Below are 12,498 nucleotides of genomic sequence, written 5' to 3'. Positions count from 1 at the left end.
TGCTGCACGTGAAGACCCTGAAGATACTCTTCGCTGTTAACCCGAGAACTTGTGTTCATTGCGTTTGCAATTCCCCTTCCACCGTCAACCCTTATGGATAACTACTTGCAGTTGTTATTCTTACATTCATCCCTAGTTGGTCTTGTTATTACAAGATACCCCGAAATACTCGTCATTGTTTCGATAATCCTTTGAGCTTACTGCCTTGCTGTTCTTTGTCATTTGAATACCCCTATTGTAACACCCAGGATGTAACTTTCCCGATTTGTACTCCAACTCTTGTCGTTTCCGGCGTTAAGTTAATTTATTTCCTCGGGTTCGGTTTCTTTGTCTCCGTGTGTTGTTGTCGTTTTCATGCATCTCTTATCATGTCATCATGTGCATTGCGTTTGCATACGTGTTCGTCTCATGCATTCGAGCATTTTCCCCGTTGTCCGTTTTGCATTCCGGCGCTTCGTTCTCCTCCGTTGGTCATTTCTAGCTTTCTTTCGTGTGTGGGGATTAAACATTTCCATAGTGGACCGAGACTTGCCAAGCAGCCTTGGTTTACTACCGGTAGACCGCCTGCAAGTTTCATATCATTTGGACTTCGTTTGATACTCCAACGGTTAACCGAGGGACCGAAAAGGCCTCGTGTGTGTTGCAGCCCAACACCCCTCCAATTTGGCCCAAAACCCACCTTACTCGGCTCCATCATCTCGGTCGTTCGATCACGATCGCGTGGCCGAAAACCGCACCTCATTTGGACTCTCCTAGCTCCCTCTACCTATAAATACGTGGCCATCCCCGAAATATTCGCGGTTGAAACCCTAAAACTCCTCCTCTCGCGTCGCCGGACGCGTCCACGCCGCGCCGGACGTGTCCATCTCGCCGGCCACCTCACTCCCCCAATAGGAGCCCGCCACCTCAGCTCCACCGCTCCGCTCGACCAACCGTGGCTCGCCACCTCAGCGCCATCCTCCCTCTCTCTCCTCCGCACCCCGCCGCCGGCCCACGGGGCCCGCAACCGGCCCGCACGGCCCGCGCGTCGCCCGCCGCCGCCCACGTGCTCGGCCGCCACCGGACGCCGCCTCCCCGCCTCTTCTCCGCCCCGCCGCCTCGAGCCGCCTCCACGCCGGCGCCGCCACCTCGCCGACGACCGAAGCCGGCCACCGCACGCCTCCCCGCCGCCTCGTGCCTAGCTGGCCGGAGCCGAGCTCCGCCAAGGCCGGCCAGCTCCTCCGCCTCCTCCCGGCCTCGCCTCCCGTACGGATCCGGCCGCCCCCGGCCGTCTTCTCCCTCTCCGACGAGCTCCGGCGAAGTTTCCAGCGTTCCTCGATTTCCGTGCCCCGATCTAGATTTGGCGTGAACAGTAAACCCTAACCCTAGGTCGTTTTTTTCACTAAGTCCCAGTAATTTCAGTCCATGTGCACATGTTCGCGGCCCCGTAACTTTGCATCTGTAGCTCCGATTCATGCATATAGCATATCAAAATGTTCATCTCAGAGAGTACATCATTTCATTCCATTGCATAATTTTCATTTGAGTTCATCTTGATGCCCGAAATGCTGTTAGAAGAGGGCTACTTGAGTTATTTGTCAGATCTGCTACTCCGTTTAGGTTTTTGTCATTTTTGCCATGATTATTGTGTGTATGCTATGCCCATGAGTTCTACATGTGTTTTGTTAAGGGTTTTGTCATATTTCCAGAGGTGCAACCCATGTATTTTTAGGATGTGTGTGGTCACTTGTGCAAGCGTGCAAAGTGGTGCACTTGCTAATTCTGTTTTCAGGGACTTGGTAATTTCACTAAGTCCTGCAGCTGTTTATCTCATGATGCCATATGTTCATGTTGTTTGCTAGTGATCCGTGCCTCTTTTGAGGATGATCAGTAAGGGTGTTTTGTTAATATTGTAGTGCTCTATCCATCCATATGTTTGTTTGCAATTATGGAGCACCCTAGCTTGAGTCAATCGAGCTATACTTTTGCTACTTTGTGAATTTGGGCAGATTGTCAACTTGTTTGCAATTTTGCCGGTGATGTTGTAGTTGATCTGTGCATGCTATGCTAGTGTTCTTGCCATCTATAGCTTGTATTTTGTGCCTTATTGATGGGTGTATACTTGTCTTGCCATGACTTGCTCTGTAGTGAGTGCATCGAGCTCGTAAACATGCCTACTTGAGTTATATTTCAGCATGTGTCAGTTTTCACTAAGTCTGAAAACTGATTATGTTTTTGCTATGTTCACATGCTTGCAATTGTATTTTCTGATCCCTTTTGGCGCAAGGTCACTAAGGGACTTTTGTTAATATCTTTGAGTAGCTCCATGCCATGCTTTAATTTGCCATGTTCAGGTCCTGTAGCATGTAGTTTTGTTGCTCCGAAGAGGGCTACCTGATCTGAAACTCCAGACAAGTGTTAATTTCACTAAGTCTGAGATATGTTTGCCATATGCATTTTTGCCATGCTTGTTTGAACCTGTTAATGGATGAATTGGCCGTAGCTCAGTGATAGACTTTTGTTAAGAATCTTGTGTGCATCCCTGCCATGTATTTTGTTGTCATGTTTGGGTGCTGAAGCATGTTCATTTCGTTGCATTTAGATGCCTACTTGCTGTAAATCGCAGACCGGTGTCATTTTTGAATCACTTGCCATTTCCAAACCGTAACTCCGATTCCGGCGTTCTTTATATCGTTTTCAAGCGATTTCATCTCATCTTTCCAGTGGCACACTTGGTTTTCCATGTTGAGGCCAGGTTCATGCATTTCCTGTCATATCTTGCATTTTGCATCCCGCATAGCATATCATCTTTGCATTGTGTTGTTTGAGTTTGCACGTGGTTGATTGTACTCTTGTTGCTTGTTTGTATTGTTTGGTTAGAGCCGGGAGACGAGTTCGCTAACGAGGAGCCCTTTGAGTTTGCTTTTGAGGATCCATTCAACTCTGACAACTGTGCAGGCAAGATGATCATACCCTCGAAATCACTACTATCTTTGCTATGCTAGTTTGCTCGCTCTTTTGCTGTGTCATTGCTACGATGCGTACCACTTGCTTGCAGACCTCCCAAATTGCCATGTCAAACCTCTAACCCACCATTGTCCTAGCAAACCGTTGATTGGCTATGTTACCGCTTTGCTCAGCCCCTCTTATAGCGTTGCTAGTTGCAGGTGAAGATTGGAGGCCGTTCCTTGTTGGAACATTTATTTACTTGTTGGGATATCATTATCTTGCTATGTTATCTTAGTGCATCTATATACCTGGTAAAGGGTGGAAGGCTCGGCCTCTCCGCTAGTGTTTTGTTCACTCTTGCCGCCCTAGTTTCCGTCATATCGGTGTTATGTTCCCGGATTTTGCGTTCCTTACGCGGTTGGGTTATAATGGGAACCCCTTGATAGTTCGCCTTGTTTAAAGCTTTTCCAGCAATGACCAACCTTGGTTTTACCATTCGCCACCTAGCCTTTTCTTTCCCTTGGGTTCTGCAGTCTCAAGGGTCATATTATTTTAACCCCCCGGGCCAGTGCTCCTCTGAGTGTTGGTCCAAACTAGAGCCCCTTGCAGCGCCACCTCGGGGAAACTCGAGCGCTGGTTTTAGTTGTACGGATTGCTTATTTGAGTGTGCCCTGAGAAAGAGATATGTGCAGCTCCTATCGGGATTTGTTGGCACATTCGGGCGGTGTTGCTGGTCTTGTTTTAACCTGTCGAAGTGTCTTGAATAACCGAGATACCGAGTCTGATCGGAACGTCTTGGGAGGAGGTCTATTCCTTCATTGACCGTGAGATCTTGTCATGGGCTAAGTTGGGACTCCCCTGCAGGGATTTGAACTTTCGAAAGTCGTGCCCGCGGTTATGGGCAGATGGGAATTTGTTAATGTCCGGTTGTAGATAACTTGAACCTTAATTAATTAAAATGAACCAACTGAGTGTGTTACCGTGATGGCCTCTTCTCGGCGGAGTCCGGGAAGTGGACACGGTGTTGGAGTAATGTTTGCACAGGTTGCTCTCTAGTTCTCGCTCACGCTTTGCCTCCTCTTCTCGCTCTCCTTTGCGAATAAGTTAGCCACCATACTTGCTAGTCGCTTGCTGCAGCTCCACTTATATTTACCTTGCCATACCTATAAGCTTAAATAGTCTTGATCACGAGGGTGCGAGATTGCTAAGTCCCTGTGGCTCACAGATTACTATTACAGTAGATGTAGGGCCCGATGATTCCGCTCCAGGAGACGCGTATGAGCTCAAGTGGGAGTTCGACGAAGACTCACAACGTTACTATGTTTCCTTTCCCGATGAACAGTAGTGGTGCCCAGTTGGGGGTGATTGGGACCGTGTCGCATGTTGGGTTCTCTTTTGTTTTGGTGCTGTAGTCGGGCCATGAGTGTTTGGATGATGTAATGTTATTTATGTACTTGATTGACGTGGCGAGTGTAAGCCAACTATGTTATCTCCCCTTTATTATTCATATTACATGGGATATTGTGAAGATTGCCTAACTTGCGACATATGCCTTCAATGCGATTATGCCTCTAAGTCGTGCCTCGACACGTGGGAGATATAGTCGCATCGAGGGTGTTACACCTATGGATAATTCTCGCACTTATCGAGTATCCGCTCATCCCCCAGTTGTTCATGTGTTTCACAATGGTCTTCGAAATACTATTCGATCCTCCAAAAATCCTTAGTAGCTTATTGCTCTGCAATACTTGTCTGCTTGCATTATGGATGCTTTCCATATGCCTGGCAATATTCGTTAGTATCCTTAGACACCGTCATTTTGATCCTATTGATTCAACATGAGTGCGAATGCACGCAATAATCAGTTGATCCTTTTAAATTATCTTTCTGGCTCAGACGTCATTTTTGAACATAAGCTTGTTCTCGACCAATCTGTTTGCCGTCAATTGTACCCTTAGGTCTATTGAACTTATCCACCCTTGATCAGAGCGTCTGCTTCTGATCCTTATATTTACAAATCATAATTCCTTTGATATCTAAGCATCGAATAATTCAGGTGTCCTATAATCTGATGCCCTTTCATCCTTTCTTCAACTGACTGTATGTCGATGCTCACATCAGCTCCGCTATGGACCGTCAGATCCTTTATTGGATTATTATTCGACAGTTTCCTCCTTATTCAATAACCTTGTGAGCTTTTCCTCGAATACATAATGCTTTTGGTAAATTGTATCCTCTGTTTTCTCAACCATGCTCTGTTTTCGAGCTGGTGGTATTTTCGATACCCTGACGGGTTGAACCTATGCCTTTCTTAATCTATGTGAATCCGAAAGTTTTCACGGGTCATACTCCTCTGGTAATTCACCAGGTAGGTTTTGACACTGAAATCATTTTTATCTAGAGCAGTGAGTGAAAGGTTATACATTGAAGAAGTGGGAGTCGACCTTGAACTTTGTGTTCATGCCCATGGACACGATGTAGATCTTATCATTAGAGCTTCTCTTAAATTAAACTTTCCCTTGGTATAAGTTCTTATATCTGGGATCCGGCCTTTTGCAATCGTGGTTTCGACCATATGTTCTTCTTTGACCCCATTTCACGGGCAAGTTTCAGCACTTGTCTTCTGTAGATCAATACACCAGTCCAACCTTTAATTTGATCTTCCGTCGAGTATTACACCATGGTACCTTGATAATATCAAGTACTACATAACCTCTTATGAGTTCTTCATCAAGTACTACATTCTCACTGATTCCAATTTTTCACGGGCTCTGAGTTATTAAACACTCAAAGACCGATAACTGAACCGAGTCCACACTACGGTTCAACAACTATTATAAATCTTCTTTTCTTACGAGTTTGTACCTGATCACGTCCTTCCTACCCTATTTGGCTATATCATTACTGTGATTATTTTAACTCTGCTACCTGGTCCTTATTCCCGGAGCACTATTTTCGACGATGAGCTAAGCTTACATCGATCTTCCTCATATACCATTTTGCCTTAAACAACGAGCTTGGTTTCGAGTTTGTGTCATACCCTTGGGTTCAATAACCTTTCGCTTCATCATTCCATTGGCTTGATGTCATCGCCGACCGATTACATCTTCATGAAATCTCTCAACAATTGTGTCGTGATCATCATCGGCATTCTGAGCTCTTCCTGGATGTCAATTGAGTTCATTATGAGAAATACCATCCTTGCCCTCGATGATCTGTGTTATCATCGACCACTTTATTGACTTCCCTCCAACACAAACTTATTCGTGGTTTGTGTTATACTTTGAGATCCTTGCTATCCAGCAATTATTCTTCTTTACCTTGGAGTATTACTATCTTATATGTCAAGAAGGTCGTGAGAATTGCTCCACCTCTTAAGAATTATTGGTATAGTGATACTTCTCGCCATCACCATTCTTTCTTGGTTCCCGTGTTGATTCTAGCCGGGATACCAATAGATGAATGGTGCTGCTTGGATTCTGCACTTCTAGCAACCATATTGCTTCGAAGTTAATGGTCGACATTTCATTCTTCGACCATTGGTTATAGAATCACCATTCTTACATCGATCATGCTACCTAAGCCCATATTTCGGGTGCACCTTTCAACCAATGTTTAATTGGGTATGTTTTTCTCGAGCATACCTCATTATATCATTTAATCTGACAAATGTTATCTCCCTGTTCACATAATTGTGGAAATCCATCTTTTGGAAATCTCGATGAATTGTCGCTAAATTCATCAGCTGCCTCCTCACCCTCTCCTTGTTTTAATGATGAACCCTTGTTTTGGAACTCGCTTCCATAGTTCATTTTCTCGAGAATCTTACAGTGTCATCTCGTCAAATTGTGCCGCACCTTTTCTTCTCAGGCATCCTAAGTCTGAGGTACCGTGACACCAATCATATCTGAATCTCGGTCAAATATGATGGTTAGAACATTTTTCCAAGAGTCATAAGATTGGTCCTTACATGGCCCGGTAAGGTGATGTCATCCTAGTACACTTGGCTGGAGGACCTATTGTTATAGTTTCCATTTTAGCAAGGTTAACCATTCTTCCATGAGGAAATTGTAAGACTTATTCTATAAGTTGTTCCTGATGAATCCTTTGTATATCCAAGTCCAACCTTTGCTTGAAGACCATGTCAATGATATCTCGAAGCATGCCTGTGGTACTCCGATTTTTTTAACAAGAACATTTGAAACCCAATGCTATATGATTCTTTCTCAATTATCCAAACACCATTGTATGGGTAATGTCTTGAAATTTCTCTCCCCTACCTAAAGAGTTTTCTACCTTATATCCTGTCATGGATATCATGCTTTGCTTGTCATTCGAAAGGATATACCCTTGAATATGTGTTTAAACACATTTTCCTTTCCATTGTTCTATTTAATCTGATAATCACATTTTCCTTTCCATCGTTTTGTTTAACCTTCTTGAGGTTTATATGATCTAAGAAGTAATAAGTCACTGCTTTTGTAAGCACCTCGGTGTACAACTCTGTCAGTAAGAACCTGTTACTATTGTTGATGACATTCCGGTATCCACCGATGGACGAGAACTTTGCCTAATGGTCCGCCTCGTTCAACAAGTAGGAAAATGGTTCTCTTCGTCCCTCGCCCTTGGTACCGATGTTGTTGACGACATAACCGACAGACTATCCTCTGACATGCCTTGCTTACATGATCGTGCAAGATGTCACCGCCCTTCCTACTTTTAACCCACATGGTGGGCCCATAACCCACATGTCCGAGGATCGTAACCTGACTCTCCTGTACACCCCCCATTCCCAAGGTTGTTCATTGCACGTGGCCTCGTATGTAATTCACGAGCCACCTTCCGAGAGACCATCAATTTTGGTATCAAACACAATACTTATTCATGTTGCTTTGAACCCTTCCACGCCCTGTAACAGGCATCGAATGATTGCCTATCCACTTGAAACTTCTTATTGAACCTTCTTAATTTACTCTTGGTGACTTTCTTGAATTTCAACTTGAGAGATGCCTCTGTGCCTCGTTCGCCGAGATAGCCCCCAGGTACATACCTAACATGCATTGAGCTCCGTCCTTCCCGAGCTTTCCCCCTTATCTTTTCGGAAAGTACAATGGCAATCTTGCAGAAAGGACGACAACTTCATCATGAGGCATTAAGGCAAAGAAATGAAGACATCAATATAATGGATCGACCTCTTCGAGAAGAGTAACCAAGACCGAGAAGACACGTTAGAATTTTGTAACCAAAACTACCCCCTTACTCCACCTCTTAAATCTCGGGATGAGATTTCTTGTAGTGGAGGAGATTTGTAACACCCCAGGAATCATGCTACAGTAACCTCACCCTAATGTGCCATGTCAGCATGTTTTATTAAGCCAATTTTCCACCTAATAAAAATCAAACAATAATTCAAATTTGAATTGCAAGTCAACTTATTATTTCTTGAAACGATAAAACTAAAATGTTCAAGATGTTACAAATATTCATTAAGTAATTGTCATATAACAACCAACAACTTTTGAATTATTAAAAGGCCCCTAACCTAATTAATATAGTACCAATAGCAAATTAATTGACCACTTCAATTTTTAAAATTATTAAATAGTTTCTATTGCCCTAAAACTTTTTTGTGCACTTCGAGGATATTAACTAGTATTTATGTGCCAAGTTTCAACTCAAACAAAAAAAATTGTTTGCTATTTCAAATGAATGTAAAACTGAGTCAGATGTTAAACATAATAAAAGAAAACGGAGAAAATCTCATATGCACTTAAGCCCATTAGGAAGGATGCGGTTTTTGTCCTTCACGTTCCATTCACAGCGGCAATCCAGTCTGCTAGCGCTAGCATGTGGATTCGCGTTGCATGTCGGCCAGGACAGAGTGGGACCGATGACCGCTCTCGTATTCATCTGTATCTCAATTTATCACCCCTCCACTCCCACCGTATTCCACAGTAACGAGCCCCCCTTCCCTGCCCCCACCACCACAGTACCCCCTTCTTCCTCATTTGTCTCTAGCAAAACAGAGCATTGACCACGAGCTGTTCTTTCTCAGCGTCAATGGCGCCTAGGAATGGCTACACAGGAGAAGGAGGGAGCTCAGTCATATCCACGGATCTAAGCCATGGCAGTGTTGAATCAGGCGAATCTCTTCCGGTTATGTTTGCTCCCCTCTCTTTTCCCAGTCCCCCTTTTTCTTTTGGTCAGATCCGCTTCTTCTTAACCTCTTTTCATCTTCTGATCTGCAGCCCGTCCAACCTATGGCCGATGTACCTCCAGAAGAGATTCCGGATCCATAGTTCTTCGGCATAGATACTTCCTCTCCACATAGGTGCCATCACGAAATGCGTCCAGCAAGAAAAGTGGCTTTCGTCTACACGGCCACAGGCAGGAGGTTCCTTGGGTGCCCTCTCTCGGTGAGCATTTAGTATCTGATTCAATTATCTAATTTTTTGCATTTCAGTTTGCAGACATTCAAATTTCTTCTATATCATCCCAATTTTATCTGTATGCAGGGACCTGATAGGTGCTCCTGGTTCATGTGGATAGATGAAGCATGGGGTCCTGTACTTAGCCGTTCATTAATACAACTCTAGGATCAGGCTCTCCTGGACTCTGGAAGAGCAGCAAGGTTGCAGACAAAGAAAAAGGAAATGGAGCAAGCATACTTAGAGTTGTGGACTGAGAGGAGCAATATGGAGATTGAGAACCAGCAGGTGGTCAACAAGTTGAAGACCACAATACTCGACACTGAGATTAAGATGTCAGGGAGGTTGGAATTTCACACTAAGATGTGTGTGGCATTTATTTCTTCAGCTGTTACCTTGCTTCAGTGCTCGCTTATGTGCTTTCTGCACACTAGTGTAGTTTGTTGGTGATCATGTATGTGCTGAATTAGGATGTTTCGCCACATTGTATGACCATTAAGTTACACCAGTATGTTTTATTCTGTATGTGCCAACTGAGTTCTAGTTTTCAGAGCCCGAATTAAGTTGTTATTTATCCCTAAATATTTTATTATTACCTCCCTTGGCAAGATCACTCATGTTCGGTTTTGTTTCTATTGGCCGCGTGCAAGAATTTTTTTCCATTGAAAGTGTTGCATATTAGAGCTGCAAAAGTACTCTTGCGAAAAAGCAAGAAGTTTGTTAAGTTCTTCAGATGATACATATAAAGTTCCATAGGCATTTCTTCAATTTTTACGCTGTGATAAGTATACAGTTTGTTGCTTCCTGTCATCAGTACCCATTTTCAAACAAATCACCAGAGTTATCCTTTTTTTAATATTTCGACTATGATGGTGCTTATGCAATGCATATTTTTCTGTTTAATCGAGGATGTTTTCCAAAGTCGCATATGTACTGAGGGGGAAACGGTTCATTCTCTTTCCCAACCAGGTTAGCTGAAGACCACTGCCAACATATAGTGTACTGTTTCCAATTATGAAGTTTGGTCACATTATACCTATGCTTCATTTGGATCATGCAAATATCCGTGGCAAAACAAAGGATTCGACCTCAGGGCCATATTCACTCTAAACCTCATGATTAAGAAGGTACTCCTCTCTTCCCTTTATAAAACCATCAATCAAACGCATTCCCAGTACTTTAACAATGTTGTATCAACATATTCAAGTTAGTTGCCTATTTCCCAGAAAAAGTGATTAATCAAATCGTGAACTTATTCCATTCGTGCTAATGACCAGGGGCGGTGCCAGCTATCTGGCATGGTTTGGCTGCTGCAACACCTACAATTTTCTGTAAAAATACCTAGTACACTGCTTCCAAATTTACAAATTTAAAATCGCTTAGGTTCATTTCCTGTTTGGCTTTGTTGGTGGATTTGATGAATTTTTACGTAGGGTCAGTGATCTCATGACTGTAGGGCTCTACACCGACTAGTCAGCTTGATAAACTGGTTGGAGACTTGCAAGTTGTTGCTTTACTCCACAGACGAGTAAAAACATAAATATACTATACGGACCGCTATGTCACTATTGCCAAAATACTAGAAAGCCGAAACCCTCGTGAAGTTTTGATCATTCATGGAGGCGGCAAGGCACGCAGTAGAAGACACTGAACTGATAGCGGCTACCGTTGGTGATCAGTCTGGGCCAGACAGTGAGGACTCTAGGGTCCAAGGACAACTAGGCTAGTGTGTCACACTGATAATTATATATGGGTTCCACCTTTATAGACTCCGCCATATCTACAATTTATTTCTGCCTTCTGAACTACTAATCACCCCTGCTGTTATGTGGTATTTTGAATGATGCCACATTGGTCCGTATGCGAAACAATTAACTGAGAATAGCTTGCAAATTTAATAAATTAACACGTTTACCAAGTGAAAGCAAATTAATTCTGATCACATCATAGTTTAAAAGACCGAATAGTTTGGGAAGTTCTATGAATTCTCTTCCGAGGCTAAACAAACATTCAATTCAAGTAGTCCATCCACTCCCGGCAAAATAACTTGTTCATATTGTCCTTCTTGCGAACAAGTCAATCCTTGATCTTGTCGTTCTTGCTAATAAGGCAATCCTTGTACCTCACAGGCAGATGACCAATGTTACCTTCAGAACCAAGCAAGTCCACAAGCATGTTCATCCTAGCATGCATGACACCGTCACCCTGCGTTTGTTAAAAAATTAGTTATAGGTCGCAAATCAACATGCTAACCCACTTGTTCTGCAAGCATCTTCATCGTTGGAAATTCCTTACCAGGTTCATGTCCCTTTTCAGTTTAGTTCCCATCCAATTCCTTCCAAAGTGAGTAGCATATATGCCCGTGTCTTCCCTGAAAATCATGTCAAATTCAGAATGTCAGTAACTATGCTTATGAATAGACATGATTACATAAAGTAAGCATTAGTCACACAACAAATCATTACTTTCTGCATATCCCTATTGCCAGGCCCCTTGGGAAGCATGTATTCCACGACCTCATGTCTGGCTCCCATCCAGAGAAGAATGACTTTATGCATATCTCTATAGCCTTGTGAAGCTCGTCTGCAACCTTCCTGTGCCTGAGCTGAATTACCTTATCAGACTCGTCACCATTGTTCATTGTTGGGTCGAGGACAAAAATCTTCGCCCTTGGAAAGTCCCATATGTATGTAGACCATTTGAAGTCGAACTTAACTAGCAACACAACCTGTTAATTGGAAAAAAGGCACTGGAGTTTATTAAAGAAACATTATTTATCAAATCTTTTAAATCACTTTTGTCTTTTTAAAAGGTCACCTCGGTGCACTTGTGAACCTCGTAAGTGATATGCGGCCCCACAAACATGTCCTTGATGTACCTCAGCTTTGAAATGTTGTCTCCTCTGCTAACATGGTTCCACATGTTTCGAATTTATGAGTAACACTTAGCTGAAGCATGGAATTTTTGTATTGATCAATGATTTCAACTGAAGTTCCTCACCATAAAATCTGGCTCCAGCCAATGTCGCCAATATCCTTCCCCTTTTGCAGCAGCAAAGACCGCATCCATCTATTGGTACCTTCTCATCACCAATGTCATCAGCACACTATCCACCTCACCACCATCGCGTAGCATCTCACGG

At 43.4% G+C, this 12,498-nt stretch overlaps 1 protein-coding gene across 1 annotated transcript; it reads right to left on the bottom strand.

Moving 5' to 3' along the window:
* Positions 1-11,432: 11,432 nt before the first annotated feature.
* LOC147959849 (uncharacterized) lies at positions 11,433-12,278 on the bottom strand. Its single transcript, XM_087534577.1, has 4 exons — positions 12,174-12,278; positions 11,822-12,084; positions 11,652-11,727; positions 11,433-11,561 (listed from the first exon to the last, which is right to left on the bottom strand). Exons 1-4 carry the CDS (start codon positions 12,276-12,278, stop codon positions 11,433-11,435), a joined length of 573 nt encoding a protein of 190 aa, XP_087390703.1.
* Between the last annotated feature and the right edge of the window lie 220 nt (positions 12,279-12,498).

The sequence above is a fragment of the Triticum urartu genome, chromosome 7A, assembly GCF_056163025.1.
Source record: "Triticum urartu cultivar PI428250 chromosome 7A, HENAU_Tu73, whole genome shotgun sequence".
Lineage (NCBI taxonomy): Eukaryota > Viridiplantae > Streptophyta > Magnoliopsida > Poales > Poaceae > Triticum > Triticum urartu.
This window is presented reverse-complemented; position numbering and strand designations above follow the sequence as displayed.